The 27074-nt window shown below is 28.4% G+C and overlaps 1 protein-coding gene across 1 annotated transcript; it reads left to right on the top strand.

Moving 5' to 3' along the window:
* Nucleotides 1-917: 917 nt before the first annotated feature.
* Nucleotides 918-27073, top strand: LOC142329002 (protein-lysine N-methyltransferase SMYD4-like). Its single transcript, XM_075373241.1, has 12 exons — nt 918-1389; nt 2748-2982; nt 3768-3933; nt 5897-6056; nt 13165-13320; nt 14930-15173; nt 15535-15818; nt 19686-19759; nt 21788-22051; nt 25014-25160; nt 26370-26529; nt 26805-27073. Exons 1-12 carry the CDS (start codon nt 1235-1237, stop codon nt 26938-26940), a joined length of 2181 nt encoding a protein of 726 aa, XP_075229356.1. The 5' UTR covers nt 918-1234; the 3' UTR covers nt 26941-27073.
* The last annotated feature ends 1 nt before the right edge of the window (nt 27074 follows it).

Below are 27074 nucleotides of genomic sequence, written 5' to 3'. Positions count from 1 at the left end.
TTAAGATACAATCTGCAGAAAAAAAAATTTATTATTTTTAATTAAATCCTTAGGATGAATTTTTAACAATGATAATTAAACTAATAGCAGCTTTCACAGAACCTTTTTTTGGAATTTCAAACTAGAATTTTTTACCATCTTGCAGAAACTATGTGATTTAGACGCCGTGGCTAAAAGAATAAAAACAAATAGAATTTCTAGATATCGGAAAACACCGGATTCATCTTCGCGTACTTATGAAAAGGAAAGTTCTTATTATTTCGTTCATCATTAATTCATCCACTTAGTATTAGCTAAGAAATTGACTAGATCGTGGATTCCGGTGTTTTTTGGTGGTTGGGTTTCCATTAACCACACATCACAGGAGTGGTCAACCTGAGACTGTACAAGATTACACTTCATTTCATACATTACACTACATTCATACATATCATCCTCCATTCATCCAACGAATTAATACCTTAGGTAGTTCTGGAAGCTAAACAGAAAAAGGGAGAGCTAAGAAATATAGCTTTGAATAATTTTCCTTAGAAGTTCTTTTGAAAAATATAGTAAACGAATATATTATTCAGCTCTAAAAGTAACTCCACCAAAACAGGAAAAATTGAGGAATTTCCTTTGATCTGTTTCCTAAGGAGTTAAGCAGCATAGATAAAAAATAATTTTTTTCGATCATGAACAGTTGAGAAAACTATGAAATCAGTTAATTTTTTGAAAGTTCATAGAAGAGGAGACTTATTTTAACTCATAGATTTGCTGTAGATAAAAAGCTAGTTAATAGGTTTAATATTTAATTTCCATTAAAATATATAGTGAAGAGTTAAAAGTCTTTATTACTTTGTTAATTTAATTTTATAAAAACAATTATAAACCTACTATTGCTCGGGTTTACCATTCACATAATTGGGTTAATTTAGACTTTGTGAACTTAGCAGGTACAGTTTTAACCTCAATTTTGTGATTTGTTTACCGTGCTTGGTTACACTTTACAAAATTGTAAAGTTCCGAATCTAATTAATTGAAATTATTTTTTGAGGGAGAACCTGGGAAGTCCTTTTTCTGATTAATTTTGTGTTATTTGGCTGATTTCATAGAGCGTGGAGCTGTGTTAGGTTCACATAATTAGTAGTTTATGCTTATTGAATTTGCCTAACCTTTTATTTTATACGTAAACCTTTTATTGAAATATACAGTATGAAGTATTATCTTGCAGTTTTTAAATAAATTGCAGAATATGAACAGTATGAGTGATTATTTTATACATAGAAATTGGCAAGATGTGTTGGATTACCTGACCAAAACATGTAAAACTGAAAAGTTCAAAAATGTTCTTAAACAACATGATTGCAGTAAAATAGTAAAATATTGTTTAGAAGATGTGTCTGTTCGGTAAGTTTATTTCATATTGACGTAAGGCATAAGATATTTTTTTATCAATATTACTCCAGTCTTGCACATATTCCAAACTATTGTGTTGGTTTACAGAAAATGTAAGCAAATCTATTTAAGTTAAAATACATTGCAGTATCATTTATCTAACAGTAGTGATGTGACCGTTGTTGCTTTCAATGAAATAAACTGTGAGATGTTCCCTTAGACAGATCTGTGATTGATTCAGGTAGTGTAAATGTCTGAAACCTATAGATGGTCCCAATTATGCTCTACTTTTACAACCTTATCTTTCATTATTACAGGTGTTATTTCTGAGGAACAGCACAAGAGTGCCAAGACCAAAAGTACTTTTTACAAAAAGTTTGGGTAAAACCAGGTCAGTTGACAATAAAAAAATTCATGACAACAATCTTGTCTTGATTACCATATGAATAATTTTCAATAAATTTTTACCAATTACTCATTAGTTTAATTTCTTTACTATGCTGAGGAAGAAAGTTCAAAAGAATTTTCACTTCTTTCGGAAGTATTTAAATCAGTATTACTCTCATTGCAAAGGTAATATAAAGATAATATCATATTTCACAAACTGTATAAAAAAATGTTATACTCTTAAAATATCTTTGTATATGAGCTAAGTGGAGTGTAGCTCAGCATAAACTTTCACTGCAATAATAAAATAAACTAACGTAGCTTTATTTTTTAATTAAGTACCTGACTTGTAGAATGGGGTTGGTTTTCCAAAAGGAAGTTTGAAACAACTTTATTTGTTTGTAGGAGGAAAAAAATTGAGCTGGTTGACACAAATTTTTTTTGTCTGTAATGTGATGCTTCCATCCTGGGTAGCTACAATGATATTCTAAATAATTGTGGGAAAGATGGGTGGCAACTGCTATGAGGGGATTTTGCAGTATCATTTTCAGTAGAGTTTATCTTGTTTTGATACATCTTTGGAAAATTGTAAATTGTACTTGTCTTACTATACATCCATTTGCTTATGCCATTTGAGCTACACAATCAGCTAAGCTTATACCAGATTTTTAATGAACTACAGAAATTATACAAACTTCTTTAGTTATTAATTATATGAATTTTGGTAGCTTTATAACAGTAGTTGCCAGGGAGCTATTCCCTGGTAGATTTTAGTTACTTATAAAATTGAAGTAATTTTTACACTTTTTAAAATTATAATTCATCATGTGTATATTATCTATTTGTTGGAGTCTTTGATCATGAAATTTTTTTCCTGTTAATTTATGTTTAATATTCTGTTACTATTTAATAAAAATATTTAAATTATTTATATGTTTCATTCATATATTTGTATTTATTATTTACCTATTTATTTTTTACAGTTCATATCTTATGTTATGGATGAAACAATTTCTTGATGAAGGTACAGCAGTAAAGAGTGTCACAAAAGCTAGATGTTTCAGGACAGAAGGAAACGATAAATTTAAAGCAGGCAATGATGTGGAAAGTTTATATTTATATACAAAAAGTGTTTGCCATGCTCCTAATAATGATGAAGAATTTTCTCTTGCACATGCAAACAGGTCTGCTGCTCTCTTCCGTTTACAACATTATCAGGTTAAATATTATTGTACAATATTCTCTGTATACTTATTCACTTTATACTTATTCACTTTTGAGTGTGACCCTCTCGGGCAACAAAGTAATAATAGTCCCAGTAGCTACAGGGAACAAATAAGGAATCAATATTTGAAGCCACGAATTTACAATTAAACTTTTTATACAAAACATTTACAAAGTTATGTAAGTTTTTATTGCTATTAAAATCAATTTGTTTAATATGCTACTAAGTTGTGCTATTGCTAACAAAGTGAAAGTTTAAGCTATCATCAGTGACTAATATTTTGAAGTGTAATATTTAATTTATATTGAATAATATTTAAAAGTGTAATATTTTGTTTTGATCTACTACAAATAGGCTTTGTAATTTTTTTCCTCCTATAGCAACAGTTTCTTCTTTTTTTATAGAAAAGAAAATTGGAAAATGGAGTAACATTTTAATTGTCAGATGTTTTTAAATGAAAAATCTTTCCAACTTTTCAGTCATTTCTAATCGTAACACATCTTTAAGTTGAATTAAAAAATTACTCAATATTTCTTGCAATATGATAACGAAATGATACCAGTACAATAATTTATTATTTATAAGTTGCTAAGTATTGAAAATTTTTGTGAATGTTTTTGTTATAAAAATAAGAATACAGTAAGAATTAATAAACAAAAGAAATAAAAATAAGAATTAATTTATAATTCTTGTTAATACAATGTATTTCATCTCTAGCATCGTTAAAGGTTTAAATAAATTAAACTCTACAAATGCTTGATTATTTTTTTTCTTTTAGGAATGTTTGCAGGATATTGATATTGCACTGCAGTCTGGTTATCCTGAGCATTTAAAATATAAACTTCTTCTGAGGAAAGGAAAAATATATCTTATCAAGAAGCAGTGCCAACAAGCAATTCAAGTACTAAGAGATGCTGAAGTCTGTATGCCTACTGGAGTTCAAAGTATATCTTATTTTATAATTTTTAGCTTAGTTTCTAAAATTATTGCAAGAAAATAATCTGAGTTGAGTTTTCAAAAGAGTTACAGAATTAGAGGTGTAATAAGGTCTCTCTTGATTTGTATAAGATAGTGTTAAATTGTTTTCTGTTAAAACGAGGAATAAGTATAAAAAAATAATTACAATGAATTTTTTTCAATATTCTTCTCTCAGTTCATCACTTTGAGTTATTGTATAGTTCTTTCCCCAGCTGTATTGATATATTGCTGCCATCATGTTGCTTTTAGATTGTGTTACTTATTGTTTTTATGTTCGTCTTTTTCTGTTTGAAAAGTTAAAAATTTACGTCTTATTTACACTTTCTTTAAATACATTATAAACATCATCATCTATAAGTAAAATGCATATTGTCAGTCATCTTGATTTTTAGTCCATATGTGATAAACTAACTATTGTATAACTGTAAAATCTACCAAATCCATATAGTTTATTAAAGCAGAGTAATATTAGAGTAAATGTTTCACTTATTCCATATATTAAGAAAATAGATATATGGTGTAGATGTATTTACTATTTTCTTTTAAACTTCTCTCTAATAAACAATTTAGTGTTTGCTTTTTTAAGATATAATTCATCAAGCTTAAAATTGTTTATTGTTATTAAGTGTAGAAAATGAAAAACGACTGATTTAGAAAGAAATGAGGCAAGGATGTGGTTTATCCTTGCTACTTTTCTTGAATGGTTGAGAAGTAGTGCAGGAATTGAAGGACAAATTTAAGTGTAAAAGCTTTAGTGACTATTGAGAAAGACAGGCTTCCTAATCTCTGAAATACAAATATAGATATATGGATGTAGATGTACAAAATTGATTTTAAAAAAACAAATGTCCAGGATATTAAAATTTAAATTTCTAAAAGGACTTTAAAATGTTATTTTCTTACATTTTGTATTCAGTTTTATTTATTTTTTGAAGTTTATTTTATATGTTTAGTTTTTCTTTTATTTTAAAATATGGATAGGCCTAGAAAAATTGTTTTCTAGTAATGCAGAGATAAGAAGTCTGCATTTGAATAAGAAAAGAAACAAAAAAAATGTGAAGAGCTTGCTTCCAAGTGTGTGCTATGAGGGATACAGGAATTTGTATTAAGTTTTATTCTAAATTTTTTATTAATTTTATTGAATTTTAACATTTATAAATATATGAATGAGTTCAACTACAGATCATTATAACAATCTAATAGTAAGTAATAATAATGACAAAATTTGTTTTTATAGTTAATGTAATTTTTCATTAAAAAAAAAAACTTCCTTATTAAATGATCGAGAAAAGTTTATGATAGGATCACCAGAGAAACTTCCTTTACAAAATAAAAATTAAAAGAATAAATTTAACAGTTCTTTTTTATTTTGTGAAAAGTGTATATAAAGTGAACATATGCTTATTTGAGTGTATACGTTTTTAATGAAGAGTGAAAAAAGACAAATAGATCCAGTTGAGAACATGTTTTACAAACACAATCAGTTTTAAAATAAATTATAGTTTAACATTTAAGATAATTTCTTGTAAAAATGACAGTGCCTTCAGTTTATGTTAAAAAGTGTATAAATGAGTAGTCTTGTAAGATAGAAAAAGCATTTTTTTTATCATTGACAGAATTAACACCATTCATTTCTTGGTATGACTCAAATAATATGCAAAGAAAAAGCAAAAAGCATTAGTTCAATTATACACTATTCAATTCTATGTATGGGTGTTATCAGTTTTGATTAAAAAATTGTAGAGGGGTAACTATGTATAACCTGACTGTAGATTGAAGGGTATGGTTTTGGTAAAGCCATATTTTAATTTTATAAATCCCTGTTTTTCCTATACCACTAAATAAGAATTTTCCTCAATACTTGTTTTAGGAATTGGTTTAATTTGTGTGCATCTATTATCTTTTCTAATTAAATAAAGTTATTTGTAGGTTCTGTTCGCAATGACTTGCAGAAAGTACTGAGTGTAGCAATTACAAATTGTAATCTGAATTCTAGTGATGATTATTCTAATAATGATGTTTTACCTCCAAAACTCAAAAATGGCGAAAGTAAAGAATTGATGTATGCATCGTCTGCTCTTAGTTTAAAGTAAGATTATGTTGATTTTTTTTTTTATATATTTCTATTTATTTAGATCATATTTCATTCGTCTATTTTGATGATCTGTCTAGATCATTATTTGAAATATTGTTATTTGGTGTATTGTTCTTCTTGATTTGGAAAATATACACTAAATTGAAGAATAACATTCACTGCAATATTGAACATGTTTCAATGTTTATAGATCTTATTTGATATCTTAATAAATTTAGTGTATTTTGCTCAATGAAGAAGATAATGGGAAACCATGAGAATGAGAATGGCATGAGAATGGGAAACCTGATTATGCCGGGCATGGGATCTTATTATTTTGAAGGTTGCTTTGTCATTTTTAGGAGTGACTTATGACTCAGTCAGGTCATCTACCACCATTATTTTTAACATTAAAAACTATATAAAAAAGTGGTCTCAAAAGGACGTTCTTTAAATAAGTTAAAAGTCTGTTTACAATTCTTGCTGTTGTATTATTACCCTACTTGCAAATATTTTATTTTTAACCCTTGTAGAAAAGCTGGCTGACCTTGCTTAAATTTAGATATTTTACAAATTTTATTCTAAACTACAATTTCAATAAGTGTAGTTAGTGTGTTCAAGGTGATAGTAGTTTTAAAAATTTGGTTGTTAGTTTATTATATTGTGATGAACTTAACCTTATACAAAAGACACTTATAAAAATAGAAGAAAAAACAATTTGCTTTGCATATGCATATATATATTTTTTCTATATTATATATATATATATATATATATATATATATATATTTTTTTTATATGTTTTTATATATTATATATATATATATATATATATATATATATATACATATTTTTTTTTATACAATAAACAGTAACAACAGGTACCCTCCTACAGTTACTAGATAAATGGTAGATGAATTTTATAGCATGTGAAAAATGGCACACCTGACTGATATTTGAATCCTGGACCAGAGCCGAAATTAATAACACTGATAGATAAAAAAACTTTTTTTAATGTTTCTCTAAGTGTGATACCATTTCTTGAATTGCTTTTTTGCATACATTACAAGTCTGTAAATACAATTTTTTCATCACCCTTAGTTTTAAATAAATTATGTTAAAAAAAAAATTAAGTGAAAATTTAGTTAAAATTTGTAAATTTTGTAATTTTGCATGGCCATACTACTGTTAGAGTGATTTTGCTGATACTTTTCTTTTATAAATAGCCTCAGGCACATCCCGAATTAATGTCCCACAATAATCGGCTAGCATGTTAGTATTCCATTTCCCTTTATAGCGCCTTTCCATCACGAAAATGTCTTGGTGGAAATGTTCACCGTGTTCGTCACTTAAATCTCTGAGGTTGTCCGGGAAAAAATCCAGATGTGAGTGGAGGAAATGTATTTTGAAAGATATATTACATCCTATAGCTCTTTAGGAAATAAGAAGTTGATTAACAGTGTTGTGGTAATTGTTGGATTTTTGTTTGCCAAGAAAAGTTTTACAAACATCTTTAAGTGAAGCGCAAACTACGCTTTCTACATTATTTAACATTGAGTTAAGTACATCATCTTTGACCAACTCTCGTATTTGAGGACCAACAAATATTCCTTCTTTAATTTTTCCTTCACTTACATTTGGAAATTTCCACCTGATATAAAACATCTGGGACTATCCTTTTTCATTGCTTTTACAAAATTATTCATTAATCCTAGCTTGATATGGAGAGCGGGTAAAAATATTTTTTTTGGCTCAACTAAGGGCTAATGATTAATATTTTTCCCATTTGAAGTTAAGTTGTCTTGTTTCTTTCACTCTTTGGTAACAAAATGCTTATCCCTTGCTCAGCTGTCCCATTTGCAAAGAAAACACATGGACTTATACCCAGCACAAGGACTTACATCCATACCTAAACACATGCCTAACAAAATAGCTGTAACTTTCAAATCATCACATATGTACCAGCTTTTTTATTATAATTTATTTTTTCAAGAACGTCTTTCATCACATTATATGTCTCTTTCAAATTAATACCGTAAGCGATTGGTATCAAAGGATATTTGTTACCATTGTGTAGTAGAACCACTTTTAAACTATACTTGTATGAATTTATGAAAAAGCACCAGTCCTCAGGTTTATGAACTTGTCCTAACTGCAACATAAAAACATCGATATTAGTGCAATAAGTCAAATTATTTTCATCAATAAAGTACCGAGAAAGTTCTTTTTGTCGGCTTTGAAAGCCAAAAATTTTTTTACTTTTTTTTAAAAAGTAAATTCAATCTTGCAGTCGTGATCCTAACAGTTCAGTTTGATTTTCTGATAAATCTAAATCCCTAATAAAGTCATTTAATTCACTTTGTGATGTAAGATGTGGCTTATTGTAAGATAATTTAAAATGAAAATCATTGTTGTCTTCTTCAATACTGCCTCATTCTTCATCATTGCTTGTGAAAGATACATTCACAGGTGTTTCAGGAATAATTTCACTGCGAGGTACAGGCCTGATTGCAGATTACAATAAAGGATATTTTACAGTATGTTTAGATTTTTTAGAAATTTCAGACACACTTGTTAAACAAAAGTAATAATCGGTTACATGATCCTTTGGTTCAGGCCAGACCATAGGCACATCATATGGCAAAGCCATCCGTTTACCTTTCAGCCATCCTCTTAAATATACAAAACAATTAGGGCATACTATATGAGGAGCCATTTTCTTATCCTGATCACCAGTTTTACAGTGAAAGTACAAATGATATGCTTTTTTAATTAAAGGTATAATGTTCTTTCTATTTGATTTTATGGTAGACCACCACATACATAACAAAAGGCATCCACATCATTTACACAGTTTTGAGACATTATGACACTGCACTATTAACAAACTTAAGATACCGATAAGACTGAACAAAATTAATTCATTCCTAAATCCAGTGCTTAATACAAACAACAGCTGTGTTTTCAGCTATATGTTTTGACTTGTACAGATATGATTAATCTTGTTCATGAAGGCTCACTCTTCAGTATTAGATATGATGTCATAATATGCGAGTATGATATGATTTAATTCTTTGTCTAGTGTTGTTTATTTATAGCTTACAAAGTATGTTAACAAAGTTAAACAATAAAAATGAGCTAACAAAATACAATATAGGAGCTTAAAATGTTAGCTATATGTTGAAAAATGAAAAAATCTTTTAATCAAAATTAAAAAATTTTTCAAAAATGGTGGGTGATAGAAAGATTCTGAGTTAATATTCATTTTAACTCAAAAAAACAAATTAAAATCATGTATTGCATGTTAGGAAACAAAAATTATATTTATCAGTGTAATTAATATAAACCACTTATCATCGCACCAAAATACCAAGCCTATCAGCATAAATTTTTCAATTTTTGTTATAAGCTTTATGATTCCTTGGATTTATCATCAGTTGAAAATATTGTGATTTATCAGGTATTGGATTTCACATCATTATGTGTCAAATTGGACACTTTTAATATGATGAAGTTAATAAACTTCATCATATTTATTATTCATTATTATTCTTCAATTCTAAATTCTCTAAATTTGTTATTATATGTCCATAAGAAAAAGAGAAACAGTGTATTATATAAATTCAGAATATTTAGAAAAATACTATTAAAATACAGTTATTTCTTAAAATTAGTGAGGGAAACAATTCAAAACGTCTATAGTTGATAAATGTGTGGTTGACAGAAAGGTAATGTATATGTTTTTAGTTCTGGGATATCTGTATATAACTTATTGATCTGCAAATGATGTCTTTCTTACAAAATTTCATGTTGAATTGTATTGTTCCTTAACGTTCTCAAACTGCCTTTGCTAGCTAAAAAGTTACTGATCAATTTTTTCCTAAACTAAAAATTGTTGGTTTAGATTTTTTGCTTTATTTTGAGTTAATTTGTATTATTTGTATGTTCTTATTGATCTGACCTTCCCTTCAAATGTTGAGAGATTCAGTTTTTCCACGTTCAGGTTACTAGACATACAGCTATCTTTAAGTGGAAGTAACTGTTTCACTTTTAAAATTTAAAAAAATTATTTGTTTATTCTTTGTAATGTTATGGAGTTTAGATTTATTGACATTAAACAATCTGCTAACAGTGCTATTACTTAACTCCTTTACCTGATTTATCTAGCATTCTAATTTTAATTTTCTATGATCAATACAAGTGACACCTACTTAACCCATTTTGAGATTTTGAGACATTGGACATTGTTCATTTTGAGACATTGGACTATTATAAATTATTAATGTAATAAAAATAGATATATTAACATCTAATACTTTTAAAAAAATATAATTTTATATTCATGCCATTTTATATATACTCTCTGACACAATATAATGTATGAAGTAAACATTGTTACAAGCTGTAATATTTGTTTTATACTGGGTCAAGGGACTAACATCCTTCTCTCCAAAACTATTGTTAACAACCTTATGTATAGTCAAATAAAATCCTGTGGTTATAATCAAATTCACTTATAGCAAACTTACAATATGGTATGTAATATGTTATGTATACCATACCAATATGGTATGGTATTTCTACAAATAATATTTTTAAAATAATAAAAGAAAATTTGCATGATGATAATATAAATATTGAATAAAACTACAAAAACTAGAATAAATATAACAGTAAAAAATCCAATCCAAATTATACATCACTTACTAATGTAGTAGTAACAAAAATTAACAGAGCCAAACTAATGGCTTGGTTGTGGTGCCTATTGAATAAAAGTGGATTTCCTTTCTTTTCATTAAACTTAACAATATTATATTTTACAAGTAGTGGTAAAAAAATTTACATTTTTTATAAGTTTTTTACTTCCTTCTGTACGTATCTCGCATAACTAAAAAATAGTTAGCTGTAGAATATCTAAATTTTGGATTTAGGACTTTTGTAATATCTAGTTGTGCACCTTTCCTTTTAATTGCAATCAACGTGACCAGAAATGCCCAAAAAAGCCCAAAATCCAAATTTTTTTGGAATTTAGACTTTTCTTACTGCAGTAATAAGCCCTCACTGAGAGATTTTCAACGATATTTCATAAGTGGTACTTATTTTCATTGGTTCCAGAGTTATGCCCAAATAAAATTTTAATTAATGAAATATTTGGATCTTACAAGGGGAAGGCACATCAGTTCAAATCCTACTTTATTTCCTTCTTTTTTCACTTTAAACATATTGATTTATTAAACTTATTAACCTAAGATTGTAAAAAAAAAATTACAATAAATAATATTTCAATAATAACAGTAAAAAAAAATATGTATGAAAAAAATCAGAAGTTATTAGTGAAATTAAATTTTATGTACTTTTAAATAAAAAAAAAAAAAATGTGTATATGTAATTTAATAGGCGTATAAGGAAATCATGTGCTGTCCACATCAAATTTTTTCTATAATGTTTAAGGGATAAATATAAAAAGTGCTGTTAAGAGTTGTGTTGCTATAAATAAAATCATGCCACTCTGGAAAGAAAATAATATAATGTAAAGGAATCATTGAAATTTCACAAATATACTGAAATTGATTTTAACCTATAAAGTTATTAAGAAGTCATTTTTAGGTATTACGCATTTATGTACAAAAAAAAATATTTCTGTTGTTTTTAATATATGCAACTGTAACTTATTACACAGGTGAGAAAAATGACAATTTGGATCTACTTTTTTACTCCTTAATTTCTTAACATAGTGTTTACATAGGAAGGGAATTGAAATTAGTACCTTTGATTAGTATCTTCTCTTTTGTTTGTTTAAAGTGCTTATAATCTTTTTCCAGGGAAGCTATCAGTAAAATTGAAGACACCTTGCTCATGCATGTACTACTCTTATATTCTAATTTAATGTAGATATTTACATTACTATGAGTTATGTCGTTGTCATTACAAATAGCATGCAGTCAGTATCTTAATAGGATGATAAGTTTTCAATAAAGTTTATTTCTTATTTGAATGTGTAATGCGTGAATAGTGATTTTGAGATATCCCGTAAGTTTCTCATGAATACCAATTTTGTTGTTACAGTCTACAATCATCAAAAACAGCGTATTACACTTGAGAACAGTCTAAAAGTGCTTAGAAAAAGTCTTGTCATGGAGAAAATAAGCTCTTTCATACTGATATTACCTTCCTGATTATAGCGATATACTGCTACAGCAATAATGAGAAAGTATAAAGATTGGTAAAATATCTGAAAATTTGTTTGTTTTTAGTTTTGTTTTAAGGCAGTCTAACATACATTCTTTAGTTGTAAAATCTAATACAGTGTCAGATGACTCAAATATGCCACTAATAGAACTTGTAACTTCAATTCCTAGATTGGAACTGCAGACACAAAATTTATAATAAAAAAGAAATTAAAGTTAAATAAATTTTAAATGATCTGTGAAAAAAATTTATTCCAATGCTCCTAATTACAAAAAAATTTTTTTTTTGTCAGACAGCTGTTTGTGCAGATGTATGTTGGCCTGTACTTAGTCTTATAACTCTCGATCTCTTTAACTAATTTTCTTCTAATGCGGTAGGTACTACCTTCAGGGCTTTTGGCTTTAATCGTGGTATTTGCCACCAAATTCAGGCTTGGAGTTTTCATAATCTTGTTTATAAATTCTGGTAACCCACTAGTCACTTTATCACAAGTCTTTCAGCAGTCCACTCGGAAATGATCGATTTTCCAGATTTCAATGAATTTTAAATGTCATTGTTACCCTGAATAACAGATTCTGTTACAGTAGATTAATTAATCATTGGTTATCATTGTCATTCAACATATTTGCTATGGTCTAGTCACTGCAGAGAAAAAGATAAGAAACATTATTATATTACTTCAGATAATTTCTGATGTAATACAAATGCGTAGTTACTTTCTGCTGATTCTCTGGACAGAGATTGTACACAACCTGCTGATACAATCAAACTGTGTCAGACACTGTATATGTTGGTGAATAGAAGGGATAATTTTCAGTTGCATTTGTTACTAAAATGATAAGGGGAGAAGTAATCCAGTAACTTACAGTGAAGTTTTAATGAATTTATATTATGTATCAATTGTGTGTGTTATATATTTTGATGTTTTTTCTAGAGAGAATTCAAAAAAAGGAAGGCATATTGTTGCAAATGTTGATATTAAGAAAGGTGATGTTTTATTTTTTGAGAAACCATTTGCTTTTGTAGTTTTACCAGGACCATCAGAAACTGTTTGTCATCACTGTTGTACTCCAGTTCATGCACCAATTCCGTATGTTATAAGCATTTGCATTATCTCTTTTTTTTTTAATTTCATTTATCCCTTTAATTATAATTATAAATTGGTTTAAGTCTTGAATTTCTAGTGATATTAATATCTGTAAATGCAGATTTTATTGATCATATCAGGAATGGTTGATTTGCTGTTTTATGGATAACAAAAAAAGAGTACTCCAGCATTTTCCAGGAAAGAACAAGGAAAATAGTAGGGAAATCATAATCAAAACTTTGTCTTGTTTCTTATAGATTCACTGGGCTCAGTTATTTGTGAAAAAGAGAGATATAACAAAGTAATTTTTTGACGTTAGTTGTAGGTATAATACATCAGAGTAGTTATTCTTTTGATTAGAGAAAGAAACTTATTGATTACTCTATAATTTTTAGGGTAGTATGTCCCTCTATTGCTGTTTGATTTTTCCTGGAGATCATTTCACCCTTTTGACAGAAACCACTGAGGTCATATAATAAAATTATTAATATATATTTTTTTTTTTATCTCTATAAATAATACTTCTGGAGTATCTATGCCATTTTTAACTTAAAGGCCTGTTAAGAATTCCTTGTTCAAAACTGCCTTCAAAACTGTTTTCTATCGATTTGATTTTTTTTAAATATATTGTAAATGAAATTAATTACCCACTAATAAATTCTAACAGCATTTGAGTACTGTAATTTAAGGGGTTTATATCTTATTTAATGTTAAGTTGTACTTTTGACCTGAGTTTGTAAGTTTTTTATCATATAAAAAAAAATCATATTAAGAGGAAATATGACAAATGAAAAGTTAAAAGAAAAATCTTTTGGTCTTTGATTTAGGAAAATCAATCATTTCTTTTGATATATTAATATTTTAATGGAAAATGTGGGCGTAAGTAATCAGCATGCTACAGTATTTAATATGTGATATTGAATGTCTTGACACTTTAACTCTTCTTCATGTTTGTGCCCCAATATACTTAAGAAAACAGTCAACAAGAAAACTGTAATTTGGCAGCTTTAAATAGTTTTATAGTGGTAATATCCTCAGATTTTTCAATCAGATTATCCTACTGCTTGTTAAATCCATGACTACTAGTCTCTTTCTCCTAAAGTATTAATTTGAAAATTCTAATTATTTGTAGGAGTTCCCACTTTATTTTTTTCAGTTATTCAAGCCTGTATGGGTTTTTAAGAGAAAAAATGGAAGTAAATCAATCATAGATTTCGCTGAACTGGTAAAAATATAGTTAACATTTTTTGATGATGTAATAACAGTTGTGTCATCCAATAATTTAAGAATTTCCAGCAAAACTCCATCACATTTGGATAACTTCCCATTTTTTCCAAGTTTCATTGCTTTCCGAACTGCCTTCTTGAAAATCTAGGATGAAAACCACAAGTGATGGCTAGCTCTTTCATGAAGGACCTCTTTATTTTTGTTTAAAGAAGTTGGCAAGTATTAAAAAAATAGGACATTGTTTTTGTAATAATTACACAAATAAGTTGAACTTTGCTTATATAATTATTACATATTCAGATGTATAGTTAATTTTATCAAGTTAAATTCTTAAAATTAATTCAGTTTTTATTAGTATTACAGATTATAATTTCTAATGTTGCAGTTGCGATGCTTGTGTCTCAGCTGTATATTGTAGTCAGACATGTTGTAATGATGCACGGAAAAAATATCATCAGTGGGAATGTGGCGGCCTTGAATTATTCTATTCTTTAGGTATTGCTCATCTTGGATTACGTTTAACTCTTATTAATAGTACCGCTGTACATGATGTTCGTTATGATCAAGTTATGTCTTTAATGTCTCATATTGAAGATATGCAACTTGAAGATGCATATCAATATAGTTTGGTAAGTTTTATTTCTGTTCTTATTTTTGATTTAGTATAGTCAATTAATTGTTATGTAGTGAAACCAAGGCATCTACTTATTAGTAGTTAAGTAAATGCTAACTTCATTTTAAAGCTAGAATGAGAAACTTGAATCGTATTCCCTTCCTGGTCCTAAATATACTGTAGCATATTTAAGGATTGCAGCTAATTTCCCCTAGCTATAAAACTGGATTCCAGCCAATTACGAACTGCAGTAATTGAGTAATTACTCATTTAAGGATGATGAGTTTATCTCTGTTTTTATACCTATTAGGTCAAACATTATTCATATCATTAGATATATGATAACCCACAATTTTTAATTTTATTTATTTTTTCAGACTGCTACATTGCTTTCATTGTACTTAGAAAACAAAACCAGTTTCTTCGTAAATAATGAAACGAAAGGATCTGCTTTTAAAATTGGTGGTCAAATAATGTATCATATTTGCCAATTAATTTGTAATGGACACGCAATAACAAAAATTGTGCCGAGTTCAGGAGCTGGATCTGCTACTGCTGTTGGTGGAATAATTGAATCGTGTCAAGAGGAATGGGCAGCAACTGCCATTTTCCCTTCTGCTAGTATGATGAATCACTCTTGTGATCCAAACATCATTAACAGGTAAATCATCATTAATTTACCAGGTTGGTCTAGTGGCGAACGTGTCTTCCCAAATCAGCTGATTTGGAAGTCGAGAGTTCCAGCGTTCAAGTCCTAGTAAAGGCAGTTAGTTACTTTTATACAGATTTGAATACTAGATAGTCAATACTGGTGTTCTTTGGTGGTTGGGTTTAAATTAACCACACATCTCAGGAATGGTCGAACTGAGACTGTACAAGACTACACTGTACATTTACACTCATACATATCATCCTCTGAAGTAATACCTGAACAGTAATTCCTGGAGGCTAAACAGGAAAAAAGAAAGAAAGAAAAAAGGTAAATCACCATGGTGTCTCCTCTCTTTGCCACTACTACGGCCTTAAAATTTTTTTGGCACTACTATTTTAGTGGAATTTTATTTTTATTGTTATTAAAATAAAATAAAAAGTATATATATCTGTGTATATATATATATATATATATCTGTGTATATATATATATATATATATATATATATATATATATATATATATATATATATATATATATAATATATCTGTGTATATATATAAGTAAGTATATATAAGTATTTATATAAAATAAAAAGTATATATATATATGCACTTGAATTTTTAAAAAAAACATCGATTCAAATAAATATAATTTCCTCACCGATTATCAAATTATTTAAAAGCAGTTCTAATTGAAATTCAACATTTCTAATACAAATTTCAAAAAAGCAGTTCAAATTCTATAAAAGCAGTCAAATTTTATGAAATCAGTTTCATTATAGGCCGTATGTAAAATTGTTTTCTCAATAAATCATGCACTTACTTTTAGACAAAAAATTTGGTCGAAAAAGCTCCACACCCCAGTCTTAATTTGAGGAATGTTTTCTTTAGATGTTTCTGAAATATTTCTCTCCTTTCAACTTCTCCTAATTTTCAGACTTTATCTCTATTACTTTTATTTTCTGGCTCTTTACTGCAATTGTAAGCCTCATCTTATAGTATAAGTAACATTTAAAGGTGGGGTACACAAGCTGCTCTACTTGCCTCCCCTCTACCCCATTCCTATAACATGGCATGTGCACTGGTTGCCACAAAAATAAGACCTCCAATGTTACAGACTTGTATTTATTATTTTTTTTTTTATTGTTTATTCTACCACATTCATTTATTTTTTCTATTATTTATTTAAATTTTTTGTTTAATTATTTATTTCATCTGTTAATTTATTCTACTGCATTAATTAATTAATTTATTTAAGCTACTATATAAATTATTTTGTATGAAATCATTGTATGTTTTAAGTTTATAAAATATAGTGCAAATTAACAATGTTTTAAGTAATTAAATTAATATTATGTTTGAGCATATTATGTATGAGCGTATTACCCCTATAGTATTCATAATTTTTTTATAATAAATTTAATAATATTACTTTTACTCTCTTTTCTTTAACACTTTATTTATGTATGTATTTTTTGTACAATTGAATATTTATATTTTGTAGTTTTGTAGATGTACAAAGCTCAAGAGAATATTAGTTTTTTTGAATAGGAAATTCAAAAGAAAAATAAAACTGACGCTCACTAGCAAGCAGTTGCTTCCAGGGTAGATGTAAATGTTTCACGAATAGCTTTATTTTGCAAAAGATCTTAAGAGATAACAATACACACTGAAAATATAATATATTTTGTCTGTCTTCAGATTGCTTTACCACTCATTGCTGATGGGTAATGTCACCGATTCTGTAGCATGTAACTAACTGAACAAAAACTATAATGAAACTGCTGATGTACAACTGATATATAATATTTCAGATTGACGATTGTTATATAATCACAGTAAATGATTTATTACAACAGATGACTGTGCATACATGCTATTTAACAATAATTTTTGTAAATAACTATGCCATGTCAAAAAAATCATAACATTATAGCCTATAATAAATAAACAACTCATTTCATACTCTTTTGTATTATGTCATTGTTTCTGTTTATTTATAGCAAAACATTAGTTTAACATACTTGAAAAAAAAAATACATATACTTTCAAGAAATAAATAAATAAATTACTCTATATTCATTTTGAACAAAATATTAGGGATATATAATTTTATTTTTAATAACAAATTTCCAGAATATATTTGTTACTATAATAATGACATCATAGTTAGGTATGGTGCAAGTCATTATTAAGTGATGTGACTTTTGGAATACACTACTTTGGTTGCTAGTGTGAGAAATCACTGAGAGCAGTAGAGGGGACGCCATAGCATATTATGGACCCGCATTCAGGTATTATATACACTATAGTCACCATCAGTCTATATTCTCTACCCAATGCAGTGTTTTACACCGCATTATCCTACAATTTTTTCTTTTCAAATATTTTACCAAAAAATAATATATCAGTATTTTATCATTCTTTCTTCTTGGTCATATCTTCAACTTTTTCTTTCTAAATCATGCTTTACCCAAAAAATCTATCAGTAATATTCCTTTCCAGTTTCTTGTTCCATATCCACAATTACTTTATACTATTTCTACCCTTAATCTCTTTCGGTCAATTTAAACTCTCTATTATATTATTATTCTCTGTTTCTAATGCATCGTCTTTTAGATTTCCTGTTTGGAAATTCATACCTTCAATATTTTTATACACTCCTAAATAATTCTTACTTTTAGTGTTGCTCACTTTACTTTTCCCTCATAGTTTTCTATTCCTTACTAATTAATATCCTCACTCAGTTTCAGTACAAATTATGCTCATTTTTTGTTCTTTTTCTTCATTACCTTTCCTTTTTGTGTCACTCATTCCTAAAACCTCAATATTTTCTTTATCTCACAGTCTGTTATTTCCTCAATCCTGTCAGTATGTGAACTCATCTCAATCATTGTAGCTTGTGTTAGTACTTCTTCATTTTTCTCTTCTCTGTTCTTCTTTTGTTTATCGACTTGCCACAATATGTTTGGTCATCTGGGACTACCCATCACTTGCAGATGATGCTGTAGTCAGCCTTGGTCTCTTTTTCTTTGGATCTTGATTTTGAACTCACATACATTGGAGATGGGTAACTACAAGGGCATTTTGTTTAGCCATTCCCAATAAAAAAATAAATCAGAATAGCAAAATAAAATTAATTTCCCTAGCTATATAAATGCAACAAAGATTGAAAAGAACAAAGGTTAGCTAAATGAAGCTAACAGACATAGTAAGAATAATATGAGCATCAGAGTATATAGTACTGTTTTAGCAGAAAAACACCAAGGACCTAAAAGATGAAAAGAAACTCTGAACACTTTCATGGTTCAAACCTAGATATGAATAGAAATTACAGCGGGACTGTTTTTGTGTTTCGAATCAGTAATAAAGGACTTATTGGAGCAAGTATGGGAGGAATTCATTCCGTTGCCTCAAGGTTGTTTATGAAATTATGGTTAGTCCTATTATACATCTCTTGTATTGTGCAAGACATAACTTCAGTTAATGTTTCTGTGATCACTGCAACATATTTGAAGCTAATCTTTTTACCATGCAGATTTTTATTCTATATATGACTTGTGAATTACACAAGTCATTTGAAATTATTTTAAATTACCATATATATGCATGTACAAAATGTTTATCTTTCCATGGTTTATCTAGAGCATCTATACTTTAGCGTGGAATTATCTTGGTTTCTGAATAGTTTAGCATTCTTTTTGTGGTTACAGTTTGAAAGTAGCATATGGTCAAGTTTCTTTTGGACTTTATTACTATTTGTTTATTAGATATTAAGCAGTAAGAGTAACTAATTTATATGTAACCTCATTACATCTAATTACATGTGGATAAAGTAAGATTTTTATAAGATTGCTGTGTTACATTGTTACAGTTTTTCTAAGGAATTTTTGATTGTTCAAGCAGTGAGAGATATACCACGTAATGATGAAGTGTTTAACTGTTACGGTACATGTATATACTTTTAAAGTACACTTAGTTAATTTAATCGGTAATGTTGTAAGATTCTCTATTGTATATAATATTGATTATATACAATTAAAATTAATTAATAAAAATTATCTATGAACATTGAAGAATAGTAAATCTAATATAACTTAAGCGGATAGTTGTCATAATCAATTGAATTAAATATTGTTTATGAGCTTAGCTAAAAAGATGCATCAGCTAAAGAGATGCATCTATTTAAATAATTATTTTTCAAATTTTAGAGTGTAATGATGAAGCATATAATAAATGTTACAAAGATAAGTTCTCTGTTGTCTTCATAATGCAAAAGACCAGAGCTCTGCAAATCATCCAACTGGAAATTTCATCATGACCGTGCATCATTCTACTCCTTTCTTCAAAAAACTTACAATTGTCCTGGTTTACCAACTCTTTAAGTTCTAGATATGGCTTGTTATGATTTCTGATTATTCCAAAAGCTGAAAATGCTGCTTACTACATCCTGTATGATAACTTCTAATAATTTAATTAATAATAAACCTAATTATTATTAAATAATTAACCTAAAACAGTTTCTTTTTTAAAATCTAAACAATACGGGATTACAATAAATATAAAATTTAAAAAACATTTTTCAACAGAAAATATTTTTTGGCGATTTAAAACTTCTCTACCAAAACAGAGATTAGGTGGATCTGTGTACGTTCCACAAGAATCCTAGTTGTATCATTTCTTCAAACATGGATCATGCTGGATCTACATGACCTGAATTTCATGTATATTCAGAACTGTTCTAAAAAAATTTATTGTTTTATTTTGTTTTTTATCTGAAAATATTTTTTCAGATGACCAATAACATTGATTAGCATTTGTATAATGATGTATTCTTTTTTATAGATAATTTTTCTGATTAAACTAGGTTTCTAATTTGTGACAAAATGGAAAGACCAGTCAATAGAATTAGCAAGAAGACAGCATTATTAAAAGAAATAAAGATTAAAAAAAAAAATTTGGTGTAGTTATCAATTTGGGTAATTTTATAAAAATATTTATGGAAGGTTTTTAATTACTGTAAAGATTCTAAATTACATTGTATTGTGTAAATCAATCCATAAATATTATAAAAATAAAATTGTAAATATTTGAACTAGAAAAAAAACCAAGAGTGTAAGAAAGGCATTTTTACCTATTACAGATTCATCTTTTAAGCATTTTAATACTTTCTAGAAAAACTTAAGGCAAAAATTGGAAAATAAAATTTTGTTATAAGTTTTAAAGCATTAAAAATAAAATATACATACAAAGAGAAATTTTAAAAAATAGTAAAATTTTAAAAATATGGAACATTCCATTAAAAATTCCAACTTCAGAAATTAACAACTGTTTAACAATTTACTATTTAGGTTCTTACTAAGGCAGTAACATCCTAGAGTAATAAACAAGAAAGAACTTAGCAACATACATAACTCAACCATTTTAACTAATAAGGATTCTTATTGCTCAGATCTGCATTATCTGAAACAATATTATCACGTGGATCATGTAATGTGTTTAAAGGCCACTACTTGAGTGTGAAAAGGATATAGGCATGGCATAACTGATAATCATTCTGAAAATTTCTGGTAATAGTCTGAATATTTCTAGAAATATTCAAATTTGGTATTACTTATATCAGAATTCCTTGCAGTCATTTTATGATTTTTTGTTAATATGAACTAATAGCTGAAAAATATTTTTTTTATACCATGCATCATGTTCTATAAAAATACTTTTGAAGTTTACACTAATCAGCCTAAATATGGTGTAATGTTTTCCAGCAAGATTATTTTGATTTTAATCTATCTGGCAGTAGATTTTTTCAAGTTTTACAGTATAGACTAATGTAGTGAAAATCATTAATAGTTGATTAGCTATGTAATTTTACATTGCTTATACTACAGCTTACTTTTTTAATATGATTCTATTTTATTATTTTTAATGTGATTTTATTATATATTTTGTAGTCACGTTTTATTTTTGACTTGTCAGGTCCCTTTTATCGCAGAATGAACACAAAAGAACGTAAAGAAGTATTGAAAAAGCAGTATTTTTTCGACTGTTTATGCCCTCCTTGTCAAAAAGAAGGTAATGATGATTTTTTAGCAAAGTTTTCAGGATTTTTATGTTCCAAATGCAGTGGCCCATTATTGCCTTCAGATATAAACCAAGGAACATGTTTGGACTGTGGTAATTTTCAACCAGTTGTTAAATTAATGGAACAAGTTTCATCAGCTAATAAATTTTATGATGAAGGTTAGTTAATTGTTGAAAAACTAGACACTATTGTGAAAATTTTATCTGTGTATTGTGAATTACTGCTCCTGTTTTTACATTTAATACTATAACTGTTATGATTGTCAGAAACTTAACATTAGAACCAGTTACCCCTTGAAAATGGTACAGCCATTCACAAAAATAACAAGCACCTTATACCAAGCACACCAAGAAAAATGAGTATAAAGTGGTTTCCCGTTTTCTTCTTCACTTATTTGAGTTGCCTAATCATAATGCTAAGCCCCCTGAAATGGAGTTTACATTCAGACTTACAAGTGACATCCACATGTCAGTCTGTTTACCACAGAAACTGGTTATAGCAGGTTAGTAACTTTAAATCAAACAGAGCTGGAGTGTCACCATTAACAGTTACAACTAGCACACCTGTAGTTGGATTTGCTACTTCTTCCATGTGTTGATGTAATTTACAAACTGTTTGTGTTTCATTGCAATATAATTTTGTTCTTTGCAGTTTTGTTTTTCTAAAATTCCTTATTCCATCAAGAAAAGGATTGCTATGATGGAAGCATTCTGGTTCCTTTCATGAAATGTCAAATATTCATGGAAAAATTTCTGAATGCCAGTCTACCAGCTAAGACTACCATACATGATGTGATTAAGAAAAAGCGTACAACAGGGTCAATTATAAATGCGAAAGGAAATAGGCAGCGTTCCATTAGGAATAGGGGCCATTCTGGATGACTGAAAATTTTCAGTTGATATTCAAAGAATTGCTGCCACTCCAAAAAAAAATTTATACACTTTGTTGTATGTAAGATTCTTCATGATTTAAATTTGAAATATCGTGTAACTATTGTGCAACAACTTAGAGAACAAATAAACCAAAAAGTCATATTATTGCAACCGACTTCTCAAAAACATTGTTGACTGACAGATAGACCCGATGCTATATTTCATGTCAAAGAAGGCATGGTTACATCTATCTGGGCATATTAATCCATTCAACACCAGGTATCAGGTTATAGAAAATCCTCATGAGATTTTTTAGCTCTGGTGTTTGTATGCTGGCCTTGCTAATAATACAATTAAAGGGATAGTGCACCATGACAGGAAGTTATAGGTAGCAATAACCAATTGCTGATCCAGCAACCCATCCCCATCGTGCATATCAACTGGGTTAGGTTGCTACTTTGATGAACAACAAATATATAATTGAAGATATAATTAAACTTGCTTATTATCACCGCTTATCTTTAAGTATTGGATAATTTTTACAAATGTAACTGGGAGAGATTACAACATTCCACATATGGTCCAAATTTATTATTCCCTTTCATTTCTGTTTGAGCCATTGGAAAGACATCAATTTCAGAGTGACAGCAAAGTAGAGGAGTTGATGTGCAATTGGCACATGTCATATTCTCAAACATTTTATGAGGAAGGAATCCATAAGCTGAGCTGATTCATAATACACTGGGAAAAAATGTGTTGAATTTTAGGGATTATGACTATGATTTTTAGGGATTGTTTTAGACTATGTAGAAAAGCAATAAATTTGTTTTGTATTTTTATTCTGTGCATATTAACGTTAAAAAAGTAAAGTCCAGTTTATATTTGACTGACGTATTATATTATTAATCATATACGAGGGCGGTTCAAAAAGTTCACGGCCTGATACAGATATATCGCTACCAGGTCCAAATGGCAATTTGTAGTTAATGTAATATCCGTTAGGTGGCGTACTAAATAGTTTCCAACATGTCTTCTCAGTTATTAAAATTTTGTAGATAGTGTTGTTTTATGCAAAATGGATAAAATCAAAATTCAAGCTGTAATAAAATATTTTATTGTGAAAGGTTTAAACCCAGCAGATATAAAAGGAGTTAGACTAAACATTAAATGAATCTTCTCTATCGTTTTCGACGGACAGCTGAATTCAAAAGTGGTCAAACCTCCAACTTTGATGATGAGTGTTCAGCAACCCTGCAACCGCCATGACCAATGAAAATATCACAAAAATCCACAATACAGTTTTAAAAGACTGACGATTGAAAATACGCGAGCTTGCAAAAATATGAGCAGATATTCATGCACGTACTCACAACATCTTACACAAGCATTTGGGTATGAGAAAGCTATCAGTGCGATGTGTGCCGCATTTGTTAACGGTTGTTCAGAAACACACTTGAATGAACATTTCTCAGCAGTGTTTGAATATGTTGAACTGAATTTTTATGACATTTCATTACTGCTGATGAAATGTGGATTCAGTATTACAGCCCTGAGATGAAGCAACAATCCAAACAGTGGATCGAAACCGGTGGAAGTGCTCTAAAGAACGCAAAAAGTGTTCGATCAGCGGGAAAAGGCATAACCACTGTTTTTTGGGATGTTCATGGTGTGTTGCTCATAGGTTATGTAGAAAAAGGAAAAACAGTCACGTGAGAGTATTATGTAGCATTGTTGGAGCAATTTAAGGATGACATTAAGATCAAATGCCCAATTTGGGCAAGAAAACTGTGCTTTTTCACCATGAAAATGCACCCACACAGTCTTCTGTTGTTGCTGCTAAAATTTACAAACTGTGTCTTGAATTGCTTCCACATGCACCATGTTTGCCAGATTTAGCTCAGAGTGATTATTTCCTGTTACCCAATTTGAAGAAATGGCTTGGTGGTTGAAGATTTGCCTCAAATGATGAAGTCATAGCTGAGGCACCTATTTTGTAGAACTTGAGAAATCGTATTTTACTGAAGGAATAAATAAGCTGGAAAAGCAGTGGACTAAGTGTATACTTTAAAAGGTGACTATGTTGAAAATTTTTTAAAAATTTGTGTTTTCTTTCTAAGGTTGCGAACTTTCCGAATCACCCTCGTATATAAGTAGATTTTGTGTTTGTTTATATTATAAATTAGTTTATAATTTACAGTTATAAGGTTACAAAATACAGATAAAAATTGGTTTTGTAATCATTTTACAGGATTTTCAAAGATGGAAAATGATCAAGTGGATGAAGCTATTAAAATATTTAAAAAAATGTTAGAAAATATTAGTAAATGTTTATACAGATACAATATTCAAATCAGAGAGTGTAGGGATAATATAGCAAAATGTTATGCTACATTAAGTAAGTAGTAGTTTGTTTATTTATAGCTTACCTTCCATAATTTGTTTCTATCATTTCCTAATGTCTGTCAGGACTAGTATATAAGTTCATGGTTACAGTAGGTTAATGCACTGCTGATTCCATATTATGTTTATGTAAGAGATTTTGTGTTGGTTTTATAATCTGTTTATCTCTTGAAATGCAATATTCCCTAACTCTGAAACAGACTTACATGCACACAAGTTCTATTAAAGAAGCTCCACATGAAAGTTATGCTGAAAGTGCTAATACTACACACAGTAGCAATCACAATATACATAAGTTTATAGATAAATCCACAGCTAATTTTAAAACAAAATTGTATTTTTCCAAACTGTATAGTGTGTGTGTGTTTTTATATATATATTTTTTTTAATATTCAAATAATTCATTAACATTTTGACTAAATAAAATTTAATATTATATGAAAATAAACCACCACAATACAGTAATTTGATTAATTAAACTTACCATATTAATTTCCAATTACCGGGATATCATGAAAACCAGTTATTGGAAATTAATATGGTAAGTTAACTTACTTAATTTCATATTTTGGTGTTTTATATTTCATATTATGTTAAATTTTGTTTCCTCCAACCAGTTTTCCAGCTACTTTCAGCTCTTGGTGTATGAGTATATGCAAATGCAATTAATGCTACCAGCTTACCAGGCCTGGAGTAGTGCAATGTATTTGTTACCAGTAAACAGGTAGTCTGGAACAAACTCAGGTGACCACTTCTGAGATGTGTGGTTAATTCAAATCTATCCACCATAGAACACTAGTTTCCACAGTCTAGCATTCAAATCCATATAAAGCATCTGCTTGTACAAGGACTCAAACCTTAGAACTCTAGACTTAAAAATTCAGCCGATTTTGCGATGATGAGTTTAACTGCTAGACCAACCCAGTGGATCATAATATTATATAATCGCATTTTAATAATATTGTAATATTTAATTGCATTTTTTTTCCATATGAAAATGGGAAATTGATTTTGCAGAAAAACAGAGATCAGCAAATATGTTGCATTAATGTTTTTGTTTATCAGAGTCTATGAAATTGGAAGCCAACTGCTTATTTTAATGAATCATTCCATATAAAAAAGTATATTTATTTTATTGTTATAAAATATTTTTTTATTTATACTTATTTAGTTTATTGTGAATTAATAATCATTGGTTTTACAGAAAAATTTGATTCAAGTGCAGCATATTTGATAGATAATTTTCCATCTATTGAAGAACAGTTTGGAACAAACAGTGTTGAATTAGCAAATGAATTACAGAAACTTACTGATTTACAGATTGCTGAACTAAGGCTTAGTAAATTGGATGAACAAACTTATAGGTATGTTGAAAATAAATGTCATAAGGTTTTAGGTTTTATTTACCTTAATTATTTTTTTTTTCTTTTACTTCAAGTGGAAGTAATAAAAATGAAAATTTTCTTTTAATTTTATTAAACAATATTGAAGATTTACTTTATAAAGTAACAGTGACTTCTACTAGTTGGATTTTATTATATAACTATTTTATAGACATTTGTGCTAGAAGAGTATTTCATAGTTTCAAAATTTTTGTTAAATTAATTGAGATTACTGATATTTTTTTCTTTTGTTTCAGAAAAAAGTTTACAACTACAGAATATTATGTTAATAAAGCACTTGAAATATACGGCATATACTACGGCAGTTGGAATGACAGTTATAAACAGATGCTTATAAAATATAGATTTTTAAAAGAATTAAGTAAAAATTAATATAATGAATTTTCATTTAATCATTTAATAAAAGTTACTTTTTAAAAAGTGTTAATTATGTATTTTTATTTTTAATCTAATCTTATCTTTTATAATATTTGTATTTATGTAGCAGACAAAGAAAAACTGAAGAA

Source organism: Lycorma delicatula, chromosome 8, assembly GCF_047948215.1.
Source record: "Lycorma delicatula isolate Av1 chromosome 8, ASM4794821v1, whole genome shotgun sequence".
Taxonomy (NCBI): Eukaryota; Metazoa; Arthropoda; class Insecta; order Hemiptera; family Fulgoridae; genus Lycorma; species Lycorma delicatula.
Note: the sequence above shows the minus strand (reverse complement) of the source record. Positions and strands in the feature narration are given on the sequence as shown.